The sequence below is a fragment of the Hippopotamus amphibius genome, chromosome 9, assembly GCF_030028045.1.
Source record: "Hippopotamus amphibius kiboko isolate mHipAmp2 chromosome 9, mHipAmp2.hap2, whole genome shotgun sequence".
Classification (NCBI taxonomy): domain Eukaryota; kingdom Metazoa; phylum Chordata; class Mammalia; order Artiodactyla; family Hippopotamidae; genus Hippopotamus; species Hippopotamus amphibius.
In genome coordinates this window covers 26,200,761-26,227,871 of record NC_080194.1, presented here as the reverse complement: position 1 = coordinate 26,227,871, position 27,111 = coordinate 26,200,761, and the positions used below count along the sequence as shown (strand labels likewise).

At 39.1% G+C, this 27,111-nt stretch overlaps 1 protein-coding gene across 8 annotated transcripts in view; it reads right to left on the bottom strand.

The window, feature by feature from the left end:
• The window catches only part of HPS5 (HPS5 biogenesis of lysosomal organelles complex 2 subunit 2), a 60,142-nt gene that overhangs the window by 23,054 nt on the left and 9,977 nt on the right, over positions 1-27,111 (bottom strand). For 7 of the 8 annotated variants that reach the window (XR_009047517.1, XM_057695902.1, XM_057695909.1 and 4 more), the window contains exons 8-22: positions 21,536-21,748; positions 21,159-21,230; positions 16,821-16,909; positions 15,608-15,786; positions 15,016-15,174; positions 14,244-14,430; positions 13,443-13,566; positions 12,182-12,331; positions 9,801-9,878; positions 8,921-9,498; positions 6,471-6,591; positions 6,113-6,268; positions 4,790-4,909; positions 3,885-3,998; positions 2,379-2,485 (exon numbers count right to left, since the gene is read on the bottom strand). Coding sequence is in view for 7 of the 8 variants with exons in the window: in XM_057695902.1 (XP_057551885.1) it covers positions 2,379-2,485; positions 3,885-3,998; positions 4,790-4,909; positions 6,113-6,268; positions 6,471-6,591; positions 8,921-9,498; positions 9,801-9,878; positions 12,182-12,331; positions 13,443-13,566; positions 14,244-14,430; positions 15,016-15,174; positions 15,608-15,786; positions 16,821-16,909; positions 21,159-21,230; positions 21,536-21,748 (2,447 nt within the window). In the remaining variant the exon portion in view is untranslated. The remainder of the gene's footprint in view (positions 1-2,378; positions 2,486-3,884; positions 3,999-4,789; positions 4,910-6,112; positions 6,269-6,470; positions 6,592-8,920; positions 9,499-9,800; positions 9,879-12,181; positions 12,332-13,442; positions 13,567-14,243; positions 14,431-15,015; positions 15,175-15,607; positions 15,787-16,820; positions 16,910-21,158; positions 21,231-21,535; positions 21,749-27,111) is intronic. The other variant, XM_057695908.1, reaches the window with a different exon arrangement.

Genomic DNA, 27,111 nt, shown 5'->3' with positions numbered 1-27,111 from the left:
CATACCAAAAAAGCAAATAACCCAGTCCACAAATGGGCAGAAGACCTAAACCGACATTTCTCCAAAGAAGATACACAAATGGCCAACAAACACATGAAAAGATGCTCAACATCACTAATCATTATAGAAATGCAAGTCAAAGACACAATGAGGTATCACCTCACACCGGTCAGAATGGCCATCATCAAAACATCTAGAAACAACAAATGTTGGAGAGGCTGTGGAGAAAAGGGAACTCTCCTGCACTGTTGGTGGGAATGTAAGTTGGTACAGCCCCTATGGAAAACAGTTTGGAGGTTCCTTAAAAAACTACAAATAGAACTACCATATGATCCAGTAATCCACTACTGGGCATATACCCAGAGAAAACCATAATCCAAAAAGAAACATGTACCATAATGTTCATTGCAGCACTATTTACAATAGCCAGGACATTTGAAGCAACCTAAATGCCCATCAACAGACGAATGGATAAAGAAGACGTGGCACATAGATACAATGGAATATTACTCAGCCATAAAATGGAATGAAATGGAGCTACATGTAATGAGGTGGATAGACCTAGAGTCTGTCATAAAGAGTGAAGTAAGCCAGAGAGAGAAAAACAAATACTGTATGCTAACTCATATATATGGAATCAAAAAAAAATGGTACTGATGAACCCAGGGACAGGACAAGAATAAGGATACAGATGCAGAGAATGGACTGGAGGACATGGGGTTGGGGGGGCAGGGGGCGAAAGGGAAGCTGGGACGAAGTGAGAGTAGCATAGACATATATATACTACCAACTGTAAAATAGCCAGCCAGTGGGAAGTTGCTGTATAACAAAGGGAGATCAACTCAATGATGAGTGATGCCTTAGAGGGCCGGAACAGGGAGGGTGGGGGGGAGTCACGGGAGGGAGGGAATATGGGGATATGTGTATAAATACAGCTGATTGACTTTGATGTACCTCATAAGCTGGTACAAGAGTGTAAAGCGATTATATTCCAATAAAGAGCTTAAAAAAATAAAAAAGGAAAATGGGTTAAAGATGGACAAGAATGGAAACCAGATGGCCAATTATAAAGTTACTGCAATATCTCGGCAAGCAGCTGGGATCAGAATGATGGTGGTGGAGCAAAAAGAAAATAGATATGAGATATATATATTTGGCAGTAAAATCAACATAAGAATGTTGAAGTGATAAATATGAGTTAGGAGAAGACTCCCATTTAATACACCAAAGGTAAGAATAGCTACTATTATTATATTTACAAAATATTAAGAGTAGTTTTATCTAGGTGGGAAGAATTTTAGGTGATATTTTCTTCATTCTTAACAGATTTTCAATTTTTTTTCTATAGCAAACATCATGTTATAACTTTAAAAGCATAAACCATTTATATCCTAACTTTTCTGGTTATTTTCCAGAAGTGAAGGCATGTCTATAGTTCTAGTCCTACAAAACCATCTGACCCTCTTGTTTTATTTTTGAAACAAAGATGATTCAGTTATTATCGCTATAGTTGTGACATCTGAAGCTAACCCTTGCCAGTCATCTGGTTTCTTTGCTCGGTCTAACTTTCCTTCTTCTACACCAATAGGGCTGAAAAAGTTGTAGGTCACACTGCTAGATGAAGGATCCTGATGACATGCTGTTGGCATCTCTGCAATGAGATGAATAAAACACAACAAAACAGACCAAGACCACCTCTCTGAGTGCAGGATGAACTCTCATACTTCAGATATCAGTATGTCAAAGTCCTGGCCTCCTGAGTGCCATTTTATCTGTATTGAATTGATGAAAATTAAAAAAAAAAAAAAAAAAGAAAAAAAAGGACCTAAATACCTGTAAGGGCTTAGGAAAATCTGACTGCTATTCTACTTCAAGTTCATCTTAAGGCTCTCTAACTTTGGGCTGTGTAAAAAGGCAACATGGTGCAAAGGAAAAAAACCCAAGCACATGCTTTTAGACATGGTCAGACCTGGTCTGAATACCAGCTCCAGCATTTAACTAGCTATATGATTGTGGGGAAACTAACTGTCCTTTTTCTGGGCCTCAAACATAATTTCTGTAAAATAGAAACAATAGTAACTATCCCCCAGGTTTAATATCTCACTTAAATAGCATATGGAAAAGCATCTAGTATAATGCCTCACATGGTAGGGACTCATGAAACAGAAAAGTTGCCTGTAGTTTATTTCTAGTTATGATTTCATGGAATACCAAGCAGTACAGATTAACAAACAAACAAACAAAAAAACTCCAAAAATTTGACAGCTACCTAGAATAACATAAATGATCACTGAAGTATGTCTCAAATTCCTTTACTGAATAGTCTGTAGTGACTTCTAAAATACTATCACCGAGAGTAAATGACTGGATTTACATACCATTGTCCCCTTCCATCAGGCTCATATCATTTAGATACACAATGTTGGTGAAGGCCTCTCTTCTTCTCCCCAGCTCCAAACAGAGAATAAGATATCCAGGCCAGAAACTTTAAAGAGACCGAAGTTGGAGAAACAAACAAAAAGCAGTGAATTTATCTGGAGCTGTGCCGTCCAATTCTGTAAATATTAGGTACATGTGGCTATTTACATTTAAATTAAATGAAATTTAAAAGTTGGTTCTTCAGTTCACCAGTACATATTTCAAGCACTTAATGGCCACATGTGACTACCGGTTACCATATTGGACAGTGCGATAGAATATTTTCACTGCCTCAGAAAAATTCTATTAGCACTGATTTAGAGCATTTAAGAAAAAAAAAATTAAAGTTAGTGATAAATACTGACATTTAAGACCAAGGCCCAATTCTGAGATATTTAAGCTTATACACTCTTTAAACTTTAAGCTTCAATACAAAACTAGCTTATTTCTTCCTCAAATATGCAAATTTTGGAAGTTCTCCCTGACTCTTCCCCTTCATCTGCTATACCCAGTATTTACAGGTCTGCTGCATTTTCCTCTGAAATGTGCCATTGGATATGCCCCTTCTGCTGCCCTAGAATCAGTTCGGTCACACCTGAATTACTGTACCAGCTTCCTAGTTGGCCTTCCTTTCTTGTCACCAATGTTTCTCGTGTATGAAATCAGAAATGACCTCCAGAAACCTCCATTTTTATCATGCCATTTTTGTACTAAAACGGCTAAAAGGGTCTCTGCTGATAACTAAATTCTTCCAACCACCTTTCAAGGTCCTATATGATCTCATGACCCACCACCTGGCCAGTCACATTCCTCATTATCAATGAATAAATACGTATCAAGTGCCTACCATCTTATGAACTATGCATAGGAGGGAAAAGGAGGATATGTGTTCCTATCTCCAAAAGACTGTAATCCAGGTGAAGCCGTAAGATACATCTTCAGGCCATAAATAACTGACTAATATGTGGTACAGACAAAAAGCAACGTCAGTTTTTCATGGCCTTGCTCTTGCTGTTTCTTTCACCTGACCTGCCCTCCTCCTGGCTTCTTTTTAAATAGAAATCCTACCCAGCCCTAGGGCTTACCTCAAGTCTCACCTCCTCCCTGAGTCCTTCACCAGCGATTCTATTGAGCCCATTCTGATCTCTCCCTTCTTGGAAACGATATCAATTATAACTCCTATCACACAATTTGGTGGTAAATTAAATACACCTGAGAACTGGGGCTAACAACTAAGCAGAGGGAGAGAGGAATGGGCAAGGACCCGTCTCTTCCATAAAATAAAATATGCTCAAAATTTAAAACAAAAAAAAGATGTTTATTATCACTTAAAACAAGAACGCACTTTTATGTACCAAAAAAAAAAAAAATCCCAAATGACAAAGTGTATCCATTTAGACTCTTAACTACAAAGTTATTCACTAAAATGACTCTAAACCTCAGCTTCTAAGAAAATTCTCACTTACCCATGAGACCTACAGATGTCAGTCATTTTCTCTTTTGTCGTAAAATCCGCAGGAAGTTTAATTAGATGAAGGATTAGCTGATTGTAACCCCAGGAAAACAAGTGGGAATGAGGCCTGAGAAATTTTAAAAATATCAGTAAATTAGATAGGAAATAAACTCCACAAAAACTATTCATCAGCTAATAGGTAAGAGTAAAGTTTAATTATATTTTTTCCATTACCGTATTTTTCAAACATTTCCACTTGAAATGTTTGAAAAATTAAAATAGCTATTTTTCCTATGACAAATACCTGTTTATTTTTTTAAATTATATATTTTAGTAATCAAAAGCAAAAGAAAGAAGCTCATAATTCCATCACTCACAGATAGCCATTTTATATCCTTCCAGACCTTTTTTCTAGGCATGTAAGATTTCAGGAGCTTTTAAAAAGTTTCTCCTGAAGGAAAACACAGGAACATTTCTGATACATTACAAGCATCAGAGTGTATTTTTTATGAATTCTGTTTTTTAAAAATCCTAAATCGGTTTATGTCTAGAAATCCCTTGGCAAATTTCTAGGAACACACACACACACACACACAATTTTCTTTTAACACAGGTTTAACCATCAAGGGCTCTTAATGTTGGCCCATGGAAGAGTTTCAGTGGCTCAGTTTAGTTCTCCGCATCCATGTTCAAAATTTTGCAAAAATGTACATTTTTCTGAGAGGAATCACCAGGTTCCTAGAGGATCTGATTCAAAAAGTGTTCAGAACCACTAAGCAGTACACTCAATCTGATTACTACCATGACTTGGGTTAGTCTCTCAAGCTGTTCCTGAAGTAAGCCCAGAATGCTATATGTGAATATACTGTTTTCATTCCAAAGGAGCAGTAGAGCTTGGAAACAGGACTCCTTCTATACCTGGGGTCTCCTGCATCGTCCATAGTGCTGGTGTTTGGGGGAGCATTGTGGGACACTGCCAACAGCAGCCAATCCAATCTTAAAGACTCTGGTTGTAGGAGGGACTCCAGGAAGGATGGCCTAAGAGAAAGTTGGGGGGAAAAAAATCAACAATCTTCATGCTGAGAAAGGAAAGATAAAATATGCAGATATGAAGAAAATGTAATTAAGGGGTCAATATAGTGGATGAAATAACCTGACCTTTCTGCTATAAAACGTATAGAAATGCTGGTGGAAATCTAATAGCTTTTTTTTTTGAATTTTTATTAATTTTATTTATTTATTTGCTATGTTGGGTCTTCACTGCTGCGCAGGCTTTCTCTAGTTGTAGCGAGTAGGGGCCACTCTTTATTGCGGTGCACAGGCTTCTCATTGTGGTGGTCTCTCTTGTTGCAGAGCACAGGCTCTAGGTGTGTAGGCTTCAGTAGTTGTGGCACATGGGCGCAATAGTTGTGGCTTGCAGGCTCCAGAGCACAGGCTCAGTAGTTGTGGCACATGGACGCAATAGTTGTGGCTTGCAGGCTCCAGAGCGCAGGCTCAGTAGTTATGGTACATGGGCTTAGTTTGCTCCACGGCATATGGGATCTTCCCAGCCCAGGGATCAAACCTGCGTCCTCTGCATTGGCAGGCAGATTCCTAACCACTGCGCCACCTGGGAAGCCCAGAAATCTAATAGCCTTTTAAATGAACAGCTGAACCTCAAGATAATAAGGAAAATACCAAAGGGCCAAAAAATAAGGAGAAATAAATACCAGTATAGCAAATGCGAACCAATCAGAAGAAGTAACAGAGGGGGGAAGTTGCCATTCTCAACAACCAAGGGACATGTGTGTTTACTGCCATGTGGAGACAGGAAATGAGGCCTCAGCCCAAAGAGGCTAAGAGCTGGAAAGGAGATCCACCCACAAAAAGCTGGGATATCATCAACAAAAAAGGTGGCAGAAAATCCACTCACTGGCAGAGATAACAAGGAAGCTTAACTGTCTTAGCCTAGGCCCTGAAGCAGGAGTTTAATTTTACACTGTTGATCTGAGAATCTCTGAGAGGGAGAGAGGGAGGAAAAAGAACTGTGGTTATGTGCACATTTGTGCCGTGTGCTGTGAACTGTGAAAGAATGGTACATGACTGCCAAAATCCTCCTCTGCTGTTGCAGGTGCCTCAACCCTGTGGCAGTTAATAGCAAAGATGTTCCAACCGCTTATATGAGAAAACCAACGCTCTATCAAAAGAAAAGAGAGTCAAAAAAAAAAAAAGGAGAGTCTGCAAATATTCTCTCCTTCTCACCGCTGATCTTCAGGCCTTGATTTCACCAGACTGTCTAAATAGGCCAAAAACTGAGCAGGATGACGATGACAAAGTTGCATGACATCTGAAGGCAAAATGGATGGGTAAAACCTGATTAAGGATCGAAGCGCAGATTCTCCAAATTTCTCATACAATCTGCATTTAAAAACAAAACACGTTAGTCTCTAACTACAGTAAGATAATATTACTTGGTTATATTATCTACTCATTTATTAGAAGTGACAATAAACACACTAACAAGAAGCTTCTCAACATGTAATAGAGTAAAACTTTAGAGACTAAGACCAAGAAAATGCCTGTGCTTTAGTTCATATGAACAACATATAGGACCACTCACCGGGTAGCATAAGCAATCAACAAAGGACTGTCAAAAGGGACCGAGTCATCCAATAACTTCAATCTTGTTGGAAGGTCTCCTTCTTCCATCTTTATATATGTAGGATTGGAACTTGCCATTTCTAAAAGAAAAAGCACACCCTTTTCCCTTCATCTTATAGCTGTAAATATTTAATTCATGAACACACTAATCAACAATCATTAGTCATGCATCTACTCTGTGCAAGTCCCAACATTTGTAAAGCATCATAGATAGGAGAGACAAAAATAGAATAAGAGAATCTCTGCTTTTAAGGACCTTAAAATCAACTTGGGAGGCAAAGCATACTGGAAGTTTTAAACAAGACAAAGGAACAGATAACCAATATGTAAGTGACTATTACCACTGAAAAAGTCTCCTTTATATATGTAATACACATATTACATATATAAACTATTATATACACAAGCTAATACATATATAAACTATATATCCTCCATCAATGCCAAATTCCTCAGTTTTTTTCTAGAACTGGTATCCCTAATTCATCTTTTGGAACAAAATTAATTCATTAAGTTTAATTAAATTAAAAATATTTGACCTATTTTTTAAAAACATCAGTTTTAGCAAATCTTCCTCCAAAGGAAGATTTGACTTTGGGTAATAACCAAGTCACTTAAAGCCAAGTGTGTAAATAGAGTGAGTGAAAATCTAGTTATAACTTTGTAGTTAAAAAATATATATATGTTTACATATGTATGAATCTAAAGTAAAATCAGTTTTTTCAAGTAGTTTTCAACTGGCTCTGAATATAAATCCCAAAGAACAGTTCCAAAGCTGTTTTCATAATTATAACATCATTAGAAGAGTGGCACCTGTTCAATAGACCATTTCTAAAGAGCCACACCTTCAATTTCTCATATATTTGTTTAAAAACATATATCAGTTTTTCCCAGTTTCATTATTTCCAATTTGATTGGGTCAGAAAGTAAGTATATAAAGGAATTCAGAGGAGAAGACCATCATTTAGAGCATAAGAAGGGAGGGAAAGCTTTATGATTGAGTGGGTGCTAAGCCAAACTTATCCCCTTAAATTCAAGGAAGCAGCTGCAGCATCTCAAATACCCACACTTGCTCCAGCCAGCTCGGGCAATAAGTTAACCACTCAGGTTGATGGAGTGGTTATTTTTATTTTTTGGCTATTTTCCTGTAACCAAAGTTGGGTATAGTCACATAATAGAGACAGACATAGCAAGTTTCTAAGTAACATAAAACATTTGAACTTATTTCTTACTGCAACATAAAAGACAGTCTACCTCAATTCAGAAAAAGAAGCTGAAATCATTTCTTACGTTTTTAAGTGCTGAATGTGAATTGAAGCAGAACTATAACCATAGATCCCTGTTTCTTGAAACCTTAATGATCTTTAAGTCTGATAATATAAAAATATATCTCTACTGTGACTATTCACTTACGGTAATGAATGAAAAGTTTGCTTAAAGTCTACATCAATTATTAGAAACATGACATCTATTATTCAGTTTTGAGTTAAGGATATCCACCTATTCAAAAACATGGGACTAGGTAGTAGAAACTGTATGCATGGCCCCTGGGGTATAAAAGCTGGCTTCTACATGAGGGTGACCAACAATGTGACCTTCCGTCAAATGTGAAGTAGAGACTGCTAACTGCCCACCAAAATCTCTAAGGCAGACATGCAAGCTCTTCACCCATATCCATCCTCTTCCTTCTAGACACCTAGAGAGGTCATTTCCCAGACTCCTTTGCAGTTAGGTTGGGCCATGAGATAGAATTCTCACCAAAAGAAGAGATGTAAGCCACTACCAGGCCACATCTACCTATAAGAGCCTGTCTGCCTCTTCCACATGCCTCCCCCTGGACATAGCAACCCAATCTCAATCATCAGCCCTAAGGGAGGATGGAGCTCAAAAAAATGGAAGGAACTTGGAACCCTGAGTTACCACATGCAAGAGAGGTGCCCACTGACCTGGAACATCTGTCCTGGGCTGATACACGAGCAAAAAATAAACTGTTATATCTGAGTTATTATGAGATATTACAGCAGTTTAGCCTACTCAACTATTATAATCTCTCTGTGCCTCAGTTTCCTCACCTATTAAACAGAATAACCATTTGCTCCAGTGTTACCCAACTTCTCCAACATTGCTATATCATTTTCTGAACATGATTGTGAGAGAAATAAAACTAATTTCTTATAGTAGTTGCAAGAACTATTAAAAACTGAGTTGTAAATCAACTACACTTCAATTTAAAAAAGGGAGCAACCTCAACAGAAAAAAAAAATTAAATTGAGTGGAAAACTGAATGGGTGGTTGACAAGAACAGAGGTGATTTCCTACTTGAATCTTTTTCTTTAAAATCAAAAAATGTCAAGATGCTATTGTCCTCTACAGAAATTTCTATCTTTGGTAAGGGAATCTGATAATTACCTTTCAATCCTTCAATAAAAGTATCCCAAACACAAGGACTGTTATTATAACTCAGCTTGATGCTCTCCTTTGCCCTTTTCAAGTCCAAAAGAAAAAAGTACTTCTTTAGGAACTGACAAGCCAGAATTTCAGGAGAGCACTGTTGCAAAGTGTGGTCCACTTGTCCACTTGCACTTTTGATCTCAGAATTCAATACATTCAGCTCCAAACACAATGTTGTCAATTCAGCCAGGTCCTTCTGAAGACTGTCTGCTATACTGCATGGAGAACATATTTGAAAAAGGTCATCATCCATCATCCTCAAACTATTCACAGATTCACATGCTGTTTGATCAACAGTTTCTTCATTGCCTAAAGAGTCCCTTTTTTCTTTTTCATCTTCTTCAGTTAATATTCCCTTTTCTGACTCATCAAACAATAGCATATCCTGGTTTGATTCCACGGATGAGTTGCCAGTATCTGAAACACCTGAAAAGTCCTTCATGGCAAATGTTTTTTCTAACTGTGAAAGCCACTCCTGTAAAACCATTTCCAGAGACTTCGGTTCAAACAAAACCAGTGGGTCCTGCAGCTTGCTCCTATATAAGACAGACAAGTATGAAATTTATGTTTTATGTGGTTTTTCAAAAACAAATTGTTTCATGTTAAGCCAAACAGATACAACATTATCTATCCAGAAAAAAATGTTACTTTTCAACTCTTTAAAAAACAATTATCTCAGTAGTAAGATGACAATAAGAGAACATTAACTTTGTACCAATTTCTGAATTTCAATTCCAAATAAAACTACCTCTGCCCCACACTATCTCAGGACCACCGCTGACGACCTCAAAAAGTCATTCGCATTCATTATAAAACTTTCTCATTCATAAATACTCACATTGTTTCTGCTGTTGCCATTTTGAGCTCTTGGAACTTGTCCTCTTCTGGAGGTTGACTAGTTACTTCTTCTTTTCCCCTAGAAAAGTGTGTGAAGACTTAGAGGAGATTAAAGCTTCCTTGGGCAAATACTAGGGTGAGTAAAAAATTATCTGCATTCTGGCTGTAGAATTTATTTTAACTAACTTTTAGAAAAGACAAATACATCATTTTTCAACATAATCTCCTTGCTTTTTAATACACTTTGTCCATCTGTCAACAAGCTTTCATTCCCTCATTGAAAAATGTTTTAGACTGAGCTGCAAGCCACAAATACACCACTGTCTTCATCAGAAGTGAATCTTTGTTTAAAAAAAAAAAATGTGAATCTTTGTGCAGATGTAGAGAACTGACTTGAGGACACAGGGTTGGTGGGGGGAGGGGAAGCTGGGACGAAGCAAGAGAGTAGCACTGACATATATACAGTACCAAATGTAAAATAGCTAGTGGGAAGCTGCTACATAATACAGGGAGATCAACTCGATGACTGGTGATGACCTAGGGATAGGGAGTGTGGGAGGGAGGCTCAAGAAGGAGGGGATATGGGTATATATGTATAAATACAGCTGATTCACTTAGTTGTACAGCAGAAACTGGCACAACAGTGTAAAGCAATTATACTCCAATAAAGATTTGGAAAAAAAAAGTGAATATTCGTCCTTGTAGGGCTGCTTTCAGGGGACCAAACAGGTGCAAGTTTGGTGGAGCAAGATCAGGACTACAGGGAGGATGCTTTAACACCTCAAAATGAGGTTTTTGCAGATGTCGACAGTATGGGCAGAAGTGTGCGGACGTGCATTGTCATGCAAGGTCACAATGCCCTTGGATAGCAGTCCTCTGCATTTAATCCGAAGTTTAGGCTTCAGCTCTTCAATAAGCATCTCTATCCATTCATACACACTTCTTCATGACAAAACACTTTCTTCATACTGCACACAAAGTCTTCAATAAATAATGACACCAGGTATCCCCTCAGACCACAAAAAACGAATCACTGCACGCTCTCCTTCTTTCGTGCAAATCAGAAGCAGGGCATCTATTTTTGCTCTCACCACAGCTGCAAATGAACGTAACACGTTCACACCTGCACAGCAGTGACTGGGGAGACAGTAACCTTGAACGGAAAGCGCTGATAAGACACTGTGGCCAACGGAAGTTTTAATATAACTGGAGTGCGGATAATTTTTGACTCACCCTCGTATTTCTAAATGCTCACTAAGTGGTAGGTACTGTATTTAATGTTACATGAAGCAAACAGATGAGTATAAAAAATGTTCCATGGCTTCAAGATGAGTAAGTTCACGTCAGAGTAAGCGCTAGTCAGAAAGAAAGGCAAGAAAACAACCATAATATAAAATAGAACAAATGCTAAAGAGCAGCACAAGCACTGCGCTCTGAAAACCTGCAGAGAAACAGGAAGAATTATTCTGACTAGGCGATCAAGAGAAGCTTTCCTGAGGAGGTGGTATTTGTTAGGAAAAATGGGGGTAAAATACTGCAGGTGGGAGAAGTAGCATGAAGAAAAGTAGTGCAGTGTACACACTCTGACAGGACTAGAATTTAGAGTGCTTTGATGTGGTTGGAAATGAGGCTGGAAAGGGGGGCTAAGGTCAGACGGAGGGCTGCCTTAAATGCCACAGCACTATCTATACTTCTTTCCGATATACATATGGATTCATAACTAACTTACTCTAAAGGTAACACAGCTTCTATCTCATCTGACTGTCCAATATACACTGGCCCTGTGGGTCTACCTCAGTTCCTGGGTGAGTGCTGAGCTTGCCTGCCTCCAATGTCCAGATCCCCTGAATTACCAGAAAAGGCAGAGGCCAGGTGGACAAGATACTCCACACTGTGCCAGACCAAGGGCTCTGCTACAGCTCCACTACATAAGGACTATGCCCCCAGCACATCCTAGGAAGGTACATGACGACATCATTGCCAATGCTCTCATCTTACAGGCCAGAGAGCATGAGTCACCAACGTCACATGCTAGTCAGAAGCAGAACCAGAACAAGGTGTAGGTCCTTGGTCAGCCTACTCTTACTCTAATACTCCTCTAACATCCCAGAAGTTTGAAGAGATTTGGAGGTGAGGGAAGTTGTTCAGGGGAAAGATGGAAGAGGTGCTAAACTAAAATTCTGTCTCAACAGACGTGCTATGGGTTGATGTAATTTTCTAACACTCACTATGTGGTATTCACAATTTTTATAAGCCACACAAATAATCTACAATGAACAGAGTCATACATGTGCCTTCTTCAAGAGGACATGGTTTAAGGCTCTCTTCAAGCTGACAACTGTGTCCTCTAGAATTTACACAGATCTCTCTGCAACAGCTTACTCAGTGTCTTCCTCCTTTGGGCAAGTGACTGGACCCACATCCTCTTCACATGACTGCTCATCACCTTTGGGTTCTGGTCTCACTTTCAGATCAGGGCTTGTATGAAGGGTGCCAATCTTCTCAGTAGTTTTACGCACAAAGCTAGAAACGCTGGAAGTCAAATACCAATAAACTAATATGAAAAAAATCTCATTACTGTCAAGAATAAAAATTTCAGTACCTGAGCTCTCTATGTTCCTGTTAGTCCCTGAAGGCAACCTGGACTTTCTAAAAAGAAAGACTCTTCATAGCAATTACAAATTTCACATAAAGCCCATGTAAAAATTTTAATATAATAAGGATTCACTTCATTTACTAAATTACTTTGATTCAATCCTAAACAAAAGGTCTTTAACTCCAGCTGTGCTTGCAGTGTTTTTGTCTACTTAGGCAGAGAAGCCCATGTGAACAGGTGCCCCATCCTAGCCAAAGAATTTCTTCATGAAACTCAGCTGCTGATTTGTTACAATATATTTTTCTAAAAAGCAAAATTTGTATCCAGTAAAACTCAGATTAGCAATGAAGTAGCTGCAGAAAGTCTTCTGTTTCAAACTCAGATGTCAATTCTGGGCCCATGCAGTTAGCTAGAAAGACTTCTGAGGAGTTTCCAATTCTGAGCCCAAACTGAGACATGACAAAGAAATGACTAATGATATATGGAAACTGTTCCTATCAGTGATGAGGGGAAAACAGATTCTTAAACTTTTGCTCAGTCTGAGGGAAGAAAAAAAAAACACATTTTTAACAACTCAAATATCCAGCTACCCAAACAAAGAGGGAAGCTAAATTCCCCAAGATTGAAATGAGAAATAAACAGCTTCATTAGGTTGGACAGAAATACACCACCATGTGTAAAACAGGTAGCTAGCGGAAACCTGCTGTACAACACAGGGAGCTCAGCTCGGTGCTCTGTGATGACCTAAATGGGTGGAATGGGGGTGGGGGGAGAAAGGTCTGAGAGAGAGGGGATATATGCATATACAGAGCTGATTCACTTCACAGTACAGCAGAAACTAACACAACATTGTAAAGCAATTATACACCAATAAAAAAAAATTTTAAAAAGAAGTAAACAGCTTCATATAACAGGCTATATATGGAATAATCTAGACTTTCTTTTTCCTCATTTAAAATGTCTTTTCATTCTCAGCGCAAAAGTGCTTAATATGACAACTGAAGTAAAACCAGAAGTGGGATTAAATGACAAGACTAATGAGTTTACCTTTCCTTGACAGCCTGAAGAGACACAAGAGGAGATGGAGAACGAAATGATAGTGCAATGCCGAAGGGGAGAAAAGTTTCATTCTTATCTGTCTCAGACGTCACTGAAGCATGAGAAACACTGTCTGATGAATGGAATTTGGGAGAAGAAACAAAATCTAATCACATGAAGAGTTTTTTAATCTTTAAAGAAATTCTGAAATGAATAAATCAAAGAAAATGAAGGATTCAATACCAAAATCACAACTGACCCAAATACAAATGAGTGGAACACAAGTTTACAAGATGCACGGGATGGTCCACATATAAAACACTAAGACAGGTACCTTCATTTTTCCTACTAACCCTGAATCCCCATAAGTCAAAAAGGAAGTTTAGAGTCTCTATTAATCTCTTCTCAACAGTTCGGTCACAGGAATACGTGAACATCGAAAAGTGAAGGCAATGACCCCCAAAACTGTAGTAATTTTTCATTCCTAATGGAAAATAATTGGGTTAGTGAGGATAAAATCATTCCACTCTTTCGGTTAACGACCTCCTTCCTTAACCTTTCCAGCACTTTGATGCATGATCAAAATTAGGTACTTTACCAATGTTAGCCTAAACATGAGGGGAAAAAAACCCCAACTAAACATAAACCCATGCTTCTAATGGTGAATAGATCAATAAGTCTGGATGGAAAGTCTATCAACTTAATAAAAATTATTAACACCTTGCTCTTTGCATGAGATAATCCTGGCAAACAGAAGTCACAGAAAATAACTGCTTCACAACAGCAACCAATAAAAGACACATTCCTCACCTTCATTTCCGTGTGAGCTGCAACACTGATCTGGTTGGTCCTCTTCTTGATGTGAGGTGAATTCTTTAAGTCTCTCATCTTCTGAGAGGGTTTGGCTGTGAAGGGAACAAGAGTCTTCATCTGACTGACTGCCTCTTCTACTATTAATGATACGGTAAATACCAGAGTCCAAGATGCTGAAACTTTCCTAAAAAGAAAAGGAATTAAAGAAAAGTTAAACTTTTATAATACGATATAGCTTTTTAAGAGAAAAATCAACACTAAAAGAAGCAAGTCATTAACTACAATTATGGCTTATTAGAACAAAATGGTGAGCAAGGTCTAGGCTCCTGGCAGCCAGGTCCCTGTCACGTGCTCAGGGCATCATGCTGCCATATTTCTCTAGCTGGTCTCCATGAAGTCTGGCAGTGAAAATGTGAGAATGAGGATTAAATGAGACAATCCTGAGCTGCACTGAGACTCAAGCTAGCATGAAGCATCTGAAATCACATATTAGGGGCAACTTAACTTGTTCTGGAGGTTCGATGAGGTATATTTTCGAACAGAATATAATAAACAATGACAAAACAAAATGCGGCTCTAAGACACACCTAAATGAAGGCTTCGTGGGGCTGTCCAACAGCTGAAAGCAAGCCCCTGCTTGAGCCCCCTTCCACCAATATACAACACGGAAAGGAAGCTAAGTTTTGGGATCCTAAAGGTAAGTGAGTACAGCCTAATGCAGAACAATCTTACTGCAGCGCGAAACCCTTTTAAGAGTGAGAATACCTACGTGTGATGAAATGGAGCTTCTTCTACTGCTACAAGCTGAATCCAAAGGTTCAAATTTTAAGATCAATTCTTCCAGTTGGGAAATTAGATCACCATATGTTGTTAGGTCCAGCTGAGATTTCAAATGTTCCAATTTATCTACAGTCAAAGTTTTTCTTCCCTAATAAAAGGATAAGTAGAACCAATAGGAGAGCTTTCTGTTTGTATCTAAACCTATATTCAAATGGCCAATACACTGAAAGAGGTCTAACATAGAACATAAAATCTCAAACGGTGCTTTAAAAGCTAGTAAAAGACTTAATGAGAATTCTCTTAGGAATTAAGAATTTAATTAAGAGTTACTACACACATAATAATTTCACTTAAAACAAGGCCTGAAATTCAGATAAATTTGCAGGTAAATTTGATTTTTTTTCAATGGAACGTATAGTTTTTCTCACCCCCATCCCCACTAGCTGTATCTGTTATGCTTCCTTTGGGGATTTATTGCTGCTTAGTCTGCAAGCTAATAAAGACAAGCAACTGTGTACCACAATCCTGCAAGCTAGAATGATTTTAATAACCCAGATGAACGTGTAAGCTTTCTGACTCACTCTGCTGGCAATGATAGAATTTTGGAAAAGACAGCAAGTTTGAGCAGCCAGGTTCCACAGGTTTCTCCTTAGCAGGCGTTCCACACAGCGCTCCACAGATAACAGGGAAAGATGTGAGACCTTCCCATTTAGGTGCAAACAGAACAGCTCATTCTTACAGACAGCCACATCCTGAATATCTACAAAAACCATGGAGGTGAACATGCAGGATGTTAACCAAATACGCCTTTTCCATTTTCGCGATGGCTGAAATTATTCTAATAAATTCATTTTTTACATAAGGTTTGGGTTGATTGAATTTAACCTCTATTTTTATACCTGCATTTCAATGAAGAAATCATATTTTAGACACTATTCTAAAAAGATCAAGAATAAAAGATACAGAGAAAGAAACACCTCTCTGATCTAAAATCCTGTCTTTAAAAATGCTATCTTTTGTGAAAAGAAATTGGAACTTTAAAAGAGGGCACTTTAGAGGCCAGACTATCACATTTCTGAGTTATAAATTTGATGTCAATGAACAGATTTCAATGCAGTACGTAAATCAACAAACTGTTCATGAAAAAATACCTGTCTTGGCAGAACATCATGAAAGGACCTTAAAAAATTAGTTTTCACAGGACACTCTTAGGAAACTTAATTCACAAGAAATCGGTGTTGATCAGATCACTAGGTAATGGTTCCTTTATCTTTTTTATGTTTTTACAAAGTAGAAAATGACTCAAAAGTCAAGATACACTCTCTGAACAGTCATGCTAAAAATGGTAGGTTTATTTCCTGGTTTAAACCACAATAATACAGAGATTGATTTTCTCTGCCTTAGCCACATAAAATGGCTTTCGTTCCCACAAGACTTTTCAACTTCAAATTATTGAGACACAAAACAGGAGTTACAGCGAGACTTCTAATAGGGATAAAGATCCAGGGTAAGTATTGGGAAAAAAATTAACCCACTGAATCCTTAGCAATGGTTGCTAATATTTAAGAATAAATGAAAATTGTATTTAAAATAACCAAGTAACTATACATAAATTCACAAATGTATACTTGGGAAGTACCTTATAATGGGATACATCTATGACGTTAATCTTTAAAAGAAATGTCAATTCCTTCTATTTTCTACTTCTTACACTGCAATAGAATCCTCCTACAATAATTAAATCTTTCACAAGCATGAGATTAAAAATTACATAAGGAAGAAAAACATAATTACCTTTGACTTCACTCCAAAGAAGAACTTGAACATTCTGAGGAATGAAAATATAAATTCCTCTTTCTGTCCAAGTCAGCACACAATGCTCACTGCAAGAGAAAATGGAAGAGGTCAAGAGAATTCTAGTGTGCTCGGGATCATAAGTTTATGATACAATTCCCTGAATTCAGACCCTCACATTAGCTATTAAAGCCAAATCACCCTGTACAAAGAAAACACCACAGCTGATCCAGTAATCACATCCTACCACCTCTTTTCTGTCTGTAACAACAGCCCATTAAAAGATAGCATAATATAATGACGAAGTGGGAAAAATTCAGATACACTGAATATCTTCTAGGAAAATAAAAGGCTGGTATCTTACCTGACGTTTGTTAAAGTAGCTAAACTTCCCATATCTGGTATGACAGGGGCCCATTTAAAACAAAGACTAAACATAATCTCTTGTCACCAATGACTGCTCTAGTGAGCCACTTTTAGGGAGGGTAATATTTTGATGTCCTTAGTTTTACGTGGGCAATAAAAGGCTGAAAATTCCCAGTGAACTATGAGAGCTTTTTTTTTTTTAAAGGCTATACCTATATTATCTAACCTCGCAGCACCTCATCAAGATAGAAGTGTTATTCCCTATTTTATAAAAAAAAAAAAACTGAAGCCCAGAGAGATAAATAGTATGTTGAAGGCCATTCAGCATGAATGTAGAAGAGTCAGAATTTTTACCACGGACTGCCTGGCTCCAAAATCTGGACTTTTTTCTCCATGCCTTACAAAATCTACTTCTACTCTCCTTTATCCTCACTAACCCACCCACTGTCATCTGGAGCCCTGATCATTCCACTTAACTATGTTCTTGGAAAGTCACAGATTTCCTAACTGCCAAACCCAACAACCTACTTTCTCATTTTCCTTCTTGATCCCCAAGCAGGGGCCAACCCCGCAGACTGTTCCTTTCTTCCTGAATGTTGCCTTCCTAGACTCTGGATACTGCTTCTTGGTCCACCTTCCTTTCCAGTCCTCTGGTGCTCTCCATTTCTGCTCATCTCCTTCTATACTCCTTTGCTCATATATCTCACTTATTCTCTCGAGGCTGCTATTATGTTTTTATACACCACTGGTAATCCCTGCTTCTTGCCCCCAGTCAGAGCATTCCCCATATATAACATTTCACTCTTGCCACCTCTTAAGGATCAGCAGCGGTTCTACTGCCCTTTGAAATCCTCCCCGACAGCCCACAGCACTCTTCCTCCAGCATTCAACCTACTTCTTGCCAACTCCGTTCAAATAGCACTTAACCATGTATTGCATGATGTAACACAACTCTTACTTTTTATTGTTGTTAAACATTTTCTGGAAATAAACTACATCTCTCCAACAAACTATAATCTTGAGAACAAGGACTATTTTTTTTTTTTTAGTTTATGCTTCCAAGAGTACTAAAAATGGTACCATGTGGCAATGAAACTAAGAGCGCTATTTAACGGGAATTCGGTCCTCACACAAATATTAAAACATTTTGCCAATATAAGATCAGATCACTGTCCCTATAGGGAAGTAATCTCTGTCACAAAGAAGGAAGAAATGGTCAGAATCCTAGTCCAAAGTAAGTAAAATTGGAAGGCTGCCTCTAGGAGTCAGAGGGAAAAAAAACCCAGAGGCCAGAAGATCCCTGAATAAAGAGATACACGATCATGATTTTGATACTGAACTTGATACTCAGCTTGGAAAGATTCTTTAAGAATAGGTGGGAGATGGAGGAGACTAATATAAGAGCTGAGACTTTGTAATTTATACACCCCTCAGCCCCTTACCCCTTCACTGATAATAAACAGATAGGGACATAAGCCTAACAATATTGTTTAAAAAGTTAAGGGAGAGAAAGTGACACCAGTGTACCCCAAAGAAAACAAAGTATACAAACTTGCTTCCACATGGAACTTGTGGGTGTAACAGTGAAGGCTGCCATAACACAAGTGTATACATGAACGTGGGAAAAAAAGTAACAAAAAGCTCTCTTACTCATGTTTTCTCAAAAAAAAAAAATCTTTGTGAAACTCTTTAATTTAGCCATTATTTGAGAAAATTCTATGTGCTTAGCACTGTGCCCATAGTAAAGGAGCTGATAATCTGGTGCTGGAACGGATATTCACAGTACAGTGAAACAGGGTGGTGATGGAGGAATGCACAAAATGTGACGACAGTGCAAGGGAGTAAGGGTCTAATGTAAGCCACTGGAGGAGTCAGCAAAAGCTTCAAAGTGGCATTAATTATTGCTTAAGCTGAGGAGTAGGCAGAACCACATCATGCAGGGCTTTGTTTGCTATGGCAGGAACTCTAACAGGAGCTTTAAATAGCCCAACTCAAAGGAATAACACTATCAGGAGAACCAAGCCGACTGTGCCCTTGCCACTAGAAAACATACTCTTGAGGACTTCCCTGGTTGTGCAGTGGTTAAGAATCCACCTGCCAATGCAGGGGACATGGGTTTGAGCCCTGGTCTGGGAAGATTCCACGTGCCACAGAGCAACTAAGCCTGTGCACAACTACTGAGCCTGAGTGCTACAACTACTGAAGCCCATGTGCCTAGAGCCTGTGCTCCGCAACAAGAGAAGCCACCGCAATGAGAAACTCGTGCTCCGCAACGAAGAGTAGCCCCCACTCGCCGCAACCAGAGAAAGCCTGTGCACAGCAAGGAAGACCCAACGCAGCCAAGAAAATAAAAAATAAATAAAATTTTTTAAAAAAAGAAAGAAAACGTACTCTTGGGTAAGGGACTTCCCCCGACCCCACACATCACACGACAGTCAACAAATGTTTAAGTGTCTATGACGTGCCAGGCATTATGCCAAACACTGAGAATAACACAGCAAATGAAACAGACACCAAGCCCTCATGGACCTTACTGTCTAGAAGCAAAAGAGGCATAAATACTGCTTGAGTATGTAATTATAAACTGTGACAAGTGCCATAAAGAAAGAGTTTTTAATATGTTTTATCTAACCATGGACAAATAAATAGCTGTCTTTCTCCAGTAACTTTCAGGATGAATTATGGACTTGTGAAAGAGTTTTACTATTTACAATTTACATTCAAATATTGCAGTATAGGTAGTGTGACATATACATACATTAGTTAGGGGTGGTTAGTTAACATTTCAAGTTTGTTTTTCTTTAAGCTTATTTATTTATTTTACTTATTTATTTATTGGGTGAGTTGGGTCTTCGTTACTGCACAGGCTTTCTCTAGTTGCGGAGAGTGGGAGCTACTCTTCATTGTAGTGCGTGGGCTCCTCATTGCAGTGGCTTCTCTTGTTGTGGAGCATGGGCGCTAGGCATGCAGGCTTCAATAGTTGAGTCAGATGGGTTCAATAGTTGTGGCACATGGGCTTAGCTGCTCCATGGCATGTGGGATCTTCCTGGAGCAGGGATCGAACCCACGTCCCCTGCATTGGCAGGTGGATTCTTAACCACTGCGCCACCTAGGAAGTCCAAGTTTGTTTGTTTTTTAATTACATTCAAAGTGCAGTTAGTTAGCCTTTGAAAGAACTTGATCAGGAGCCAAACTCCAGCATACTCTATAACAGCTCTGAATAACATTCCCTGAATCTGCATTAGAAATCTTATTAACTAGCCTAAGGGATATTAGAAATAATATTTTGTTGTTGAAATAAGAGGAGCTCAAGACACACAGATTGACTGGAAACCATACACTGGCACTCCGATGCCTGCAGAACAAGTTGTAAGAATTGGCAAGCCCAGCAGTTGACAGATCTAAGTGGCACTCTGTGCTGCCACTTAGCAGTGGACTTTTTTGTACCTAATCCAACTAGAAGGCTAGCTGAACTGTGATGTTAGAATATGGCTGGCTGGATCCACCTCGAGCCGATCTTTCATGCAAAGTACCTAAAGAACAGACAGCTGAAATTTCACCCAGCTTACAAGAACAAGTCCTACAACTAACTACTTTTGTGACTGCCTGCTAAGCAACATACATATGCAGCAGACTTCAGTCTGAGACCTACTTTCATTGTGATGTCCCACCAGTGGGGAGAGGTTATGAAAGAATGTGTACCTATAGCTCTGAGCTCTAATTGTCAGAAGTTACTGACAACTATAAAGAGCCCAACTGGTTTAGGCCAGTTCAAAACAGGAAGGGAGGCATATTTCTATGCTTTTTTTTCATTCCTTTTATATACAGAACACATAACAGTCATTTCCTAATTTTCTAAAAATGATTTAGTACAAAAACAAACTTAAAAAGCTAACTGCCTCTGAACAAGAAACAAAGAGGAACAGTTAGGTGTTCCTTTTTTTTTTTTAAGGATCAAAGGGAGAAACTTACCTAATATGTAAGAGTTTGGGGAAAGACAAAGACTGGGAGGATCCAATGGTATGATCATACTGAGGTTCTGATCTAGGAAGCAAACATGATTAATGATTTAATCACAATATAAAAGTACCTTTTTCCCTATGTAGGAAACTTTCTGCCTCCAAAACAAATTCGAGTCTAACTGCATTTGCCCTTATTCAATTTGCTTTAATCATATGAAAGATAATTGATTAAAGATTTTTGGGTTCCTCTAAGCCTTTTAATAAAAATTCTACTTCACTCTTAAAGGCATGATAAAATCTTTAGCGAATATAGAATATCACAGGTTTCAACCCAATCCCTCCATGTAAGTTCCTCAAATACTCCCTACTGGCCATACAAATCATTACCTTAGATTAATCACGGGAAGAGGTGGTGACGAGAGGAGTTTCTTAAACTGATGAGTACTTATAACTTCTCCATCAAAATTCACTTCCCACATTCTGGAGCCAGGGCGAGCACAGTATATCAGGGGCTGCTGGCCGGCAGAACATCTTCCAGGGAAGAAACAAGCTCCATATTCTCCATCTCTTTCCTTGTTTCCAATTTTCCAAAACTTTTCTCTAATATCCACCCCCACCCCCCAAAAAAAGAGAAAGCATGTTTACTCACAAAAAAGTCAAAAGAAATGACACTACAAATCAGCACTGCCACAACAACCCCACCCACAATGTCCTCTCTCTTCATATTAGCAATGTACTGGAAAGAATAACAGAATGGAAAGGTCAAAATAGGGTCCTAGCTCTGATATGCCATTAACTGTTCCTGTTACAGGAAGCAAATGACTTCAAGTTAGTACTCAGTTTATTATCCACAGAATGAGGGGTCAGAATTAATATGAAGGCTCTTTCCAAAACTAAAAAATGAATGCTACCAAACCATTTCCTACATCCTTAAATCCTACCGAATGTTTCCCAGATTACCTTGTCCTTCAGCCACTCCATGGCGGGTACTGATCTACCCCGTCTCCAGGCCACTCCTCTGTGACAAATACCCAATAAATGCCTCACTCTCTCCTCAAAATGCTAAGTCCTTCTGAAAGTCTGCACCTTGGAATATTCTGTTCCCTTAGCATTACACGAGCTAGATACATAAAAGAACTGCACACACACAACTGCCTGAGGACATGGAAGGTGACAATGAGGATCTCTCTTCCCAAACACTCTAATTATTCTTCACAAGTTAACGCCACCATTCCTCCTCTGCCAGACTTCCCTGACCCCTAGAGCAGAATTATATGCTTCCCATGCTATGTTTTCAAAGATTTACAACATTATATATGGTAGTTGTGTCTACCGGAACAGTAGTTTATAACTTTCTTCAGGACAAAGGTCATTTCTTTTTCCTCTTTAGTTGAATTCCCAGTGTACAGCACAGCTCCTGGCCCACAGAAAGCACTCAGTGCCTTGCAATGCTCCATATACTCCAACCCTTTTCTTGGACAATGGCCTGATATGCTCTCCAGCATGTACTATGTGACCTTCGGCAATTCAATAAATATCCCTGTACTTATTTGCTTCGTGAATAAAATATAACATCAGCTTTACTAGAAGAATACGGATGTGAAACTGCTCTGAAATATACACAGAGCAATAGGAGAAGTTATGGTTTTATTACTTATGTTCCTTATTTGGGAAATAAAATATATTCTTGCTTATTTCACATCCTCCCTGGTGCTTAACAACAGTGCTACTAATTCAGAGCAGTGCACTACGTATTTCCTGAGTAAACCAATACAGCCAACTCAATTCTCACTTGTATTCTCGTTAATCTTGCTTTCCACATTTTCAAATGACAAGTGACAGGCACAAGGCTAAGTATTTCCTGTACAGTATCTCAGTTAATCCTTAAAACTATCTCTACATTCTGGATGGGGAAACTGACATTGGGCAAGGTTTAAAAAGTGGCAGAACTAGACTTGAAACCATACTGTCAGACCCCCTTACCCAGTGTTCTCTCTACTATAATATAATTCTTTGTTTCTGTTTGCTGCATTTCCTCCTGGGATCTACCTTGTTCATTAACAATACTGACAGAAAGTAGCAGGAAAAGCAAACTCATATCTCACTTTGGTTGGTTATTAGGAGCCTTTGTTTAAAAAAGAAAAATGCTTCTTTGTTTGCAAGGGAATATAGCTTGAAACAAACAACACTTAAACAGATGTAATTTTTAAATTATTGTACTATCCATGTCCCCCCAAATTGAATTCTAACAAAGCAGGCCTTTCTAAAACATGTTATTTTTGCAGTTCATTATTCTCATAACCACTCTAGCCATAATCCTGTAAAATGGGAATATAAATGATTAGCAACTATACTACAGAGAGGGAAAAATAAGCCTCCACTTATATAGCTCTTTATACCATTTCACTAGATTCTCAAAATAACCCCAATAAGGTGTTTCGTGAACACTGAACAATTAGGTTCAGTGTTCTGACCACCTGTCAGAATTTCAGCCAGATTTCTGAATTGGGCTGTTTGGTAAACTCGAAAACCTAGAGATGAAGAATATTTAAGAAATTGGTGAAACTAACAAATATTTTACCAAAATCTCAAGGGTGGATTTAATGGCCAAAGGTTCAATGTCAAAGGATGTACTAGGGGTAACTGAGGTAACAGGAAAGGCACAAAACCAAGACAGAAAGATTCTAGTCTGCCTCCTCCCAGCTGTGTGACGTGAGGCAAGCTCTATCACTCACCAGACTTTCTGATCTGCAAAAATGAAAGAGTGACACTGCATGATCTCCAGTTCTGTAAGTCTAACCTCATCACGGATCTACAGTCTGAAATAAGCCAGAACCAGGTATACCATCCTCCCTACTAATTCCATGTAAACTGATCCTTTGCATCTCAAAGCCTTGCTCCTCTGCGGTACAGCTAGGTTCTCTGATAGCAGACACCTGCAATCTACTATTACTGGACTCCTTCCCACATACCTTCCTCATCCCAAGAAAATAAAAACAAAGTACTTCTCTCCTCATCCTTCCCTCTACTATCCCTGACAATCAGCATACATTCCTTCAAAACTTCTGGAATCAAGAGTCTCCTGCTTTCTAGAATAGCAGTCTTCTAACTGAGATACAAGAACCCCTGGAAAAACATAAAAAGTTTCCAATCCTGGATAGTTCTAAAGGAATCAATTTCCAAACCCTGATTTTCTACATGTACACTTTCTTAAAATGATCTGAGAACCCACGTACTTAATTAGCGTGACATTTAAGGCTGTCACTCTCCCTGTCGTGCTAATTTACCAACATGATCTCCCACAACTTCCCTCCTCAAGCCAGAGGGCACATTTTAGAATATGCCTAATTCTTTCTCACTTCTCCCCAAGGGCCTGTTCCTTCCTACTAGAATATCCTATCCCCTCTTACCTCTCTTCCTTCAAACTTCACCTATTAAATACCCTCAACAAATTACGGAAGCTGGCTAGTAGGCTCACAGGGGTTTATTATGCAATTCTCTCTTCTTTTGCGTGAGCTCAAAATTCTCTACAATAAATTTTTAAAAGAGGGGATGGACACTGAGCTCGCGCCCGGGCCGTAGCCTACGCGGCGCCCACAACCTCCCACCGCCTCGGGACCATGGACCCTCAGGACGACGGACCTCTGCAAAGTGAACAAGCTTCGAGCCTTCATGAAAATGTGCAAGCAGGACCCGAGCGTTCTGCACACGGAGGAAACCTGCTTCCTGAGGGAGTGGGTGGGGAGCATGGGGGGTAAAATACCACCCACTACTTATAAAACTAAATTGGAAGAAAATACCAAGGCAGAAAAAACAGACAGTAAGAAGGTGGAGGAAAAAACATAAAGACAGACAAACCATCAAGTGAGTAAAGTGATCTAGAAATTGACAATGAAGGTGTGATTGAACCAGACAGTGACGCCTCTCAAGAAATGGGAGATGAAAATGTAGAGGTAACTGAGAAGATGACGGATCAGGCAAATGATAAAAAAAAGTGGCTGCCACTGACGCCCTAAATGATGGTGAACTCCAGAAAGTCACTGACTTGTTCACAGATGCCATCAAGCTAAAGCCTTGTTTGGCCATTCTGTGGGCCAAGAGGGCCAGTGTCTTCATCAAATTACAGAAGCCAAAGGCTGATATTTGAGACTGTGACAGAGCTACTGAAATAAATCCTGATTCAGCTCAGCCATACAAGTGGCGAGGGAAAGCACACAGACTGCTGGGCCATTGGGAAGAAGCTGCCTGTGACCTTGCCCTTGCCTATAAGCTGGATTATGATGAAGATGCTAGTGCGATGCTGCAAGAAGCTCAGCCCAAGGGCCCAGAAAACTGCTGGACACTGGAGAAAGTATGAGCAAAAACGTGAAGAGTGAGAGATCAAAGAAAGACTAGAAAAGGTTAAGAAGGCTCGGGCTGAACAGGAGAGAGCCCCGAGGGAGGAAGAAGCCAGAGGACAATCTGGAGCTCAGTATGGCTCTTTTCCAAGCGGCTTTCCTGGAGGAATGCCTGGAATGGGAGGGGGCATGGCTGGAATGGCAGGAATGCCTGGGCTCAATGAAATGCTTAGTGATCCAGAGGTTCTTGCAGCCATGCAGGATCCAGGCCTTCCAGCATGTGGCCCAGAACCTGACAAGTAAGTCAAAATATCAGAGCAACCCAAAGGTTATGAATCTCATCAGTAAATTGTCGGCCACATTTGGAGGTCAAGCATAAAGCCCTTCTGACAAATAAAGCCCCTGCTGAAGGAAAAGCAACTTAGATCACCTAATGGATGTCGCAGTAATACAAACCAGTGTAGCTCTGACCTTCTCATGAAGAAAGCTGGGGTGCTTTGAAGATGAGCCCTACCCCTCCGCCCCAAATGCAGCTGAAACATTTTACAGTGATTTGCCATTAGGGTATTCATTCAGATAATGTTTTCCTAGTAGAAATTAAAAACTTTAAACAATTTTTAAACCTTAAAAATATTTAAAACAAATTAAAAGGGTGTGTTAATCCCTGCATTTCTCTTCACTAATCCTTTTGGTTTTTTCCTTTGAATTAATTAGGCAAGGAAGATACTTCAATACGGAAGATTTATCGTTCAAGTCTGAATGAAATAAAGATTTATTAGTGGGAGGAAAATACAACATTTAAATAGATAAAGTTTGAGTTGGGTATATGATCACTGAGGCATTTTGGTTTCTCTTTTTAATTGCTTTATTATTATTATTTTTAATGATTTGCTTCCATAAGACTCTTGGGACCACCAGTATTGCAGTAGGACCTGGGTAGGGACTGCAATTACTTGGCAGGGCAGCAGCAATCTTACTACATTTTATATAATATGTACCCTTGTGCAGATGCATTTAAATCTTACACTGTGATGAAGAGACGATTTTTATAATGCTGCAGTAAAACTGGATTACTTAGCTCTGTTCTTGTCTGATATCTGAAATAAATGTTTCATATTTCCACATAGGGGAAATAAGGGGCGGGGGGAGAGGGGATGGGTCCTGAGGAATTTGGTAGCTGGCCAGGGCCAATGGAGTGGGAAAAAAATGCCCAGTGAATATTTTCCTGTGGTGAGAATGGCTGAGGAACTTAAACACAGAGATACACAATATTCATTTCAAGCCACTTCCTATTCTGTTCTGGTATTTCACAGCTACCGCCAATACACTCCTTTGCCATTCACCAGACCTTTGGATCCACCCTTGAGATTTCATTAAATATCTGTCAGCTTCATAAAGCTCTTATTCTTCATTCAATTTTACCCTGTAGTAAAATTCTATTAAATACACAACAAATTTCAACAACAACAACAACAAACTCAATCAAGGAAGACTTCCTGATTCCCCATATAGAAACAGGCCTTTGTTCGGCCTTCCCTCGTGACACTTAGACCAGGCTTCTTGGTAGAGTGAAGTGAATGTTTGTCTCAGTTACCCACTGGATGTGTCACTCTCTTCTATCTGCTT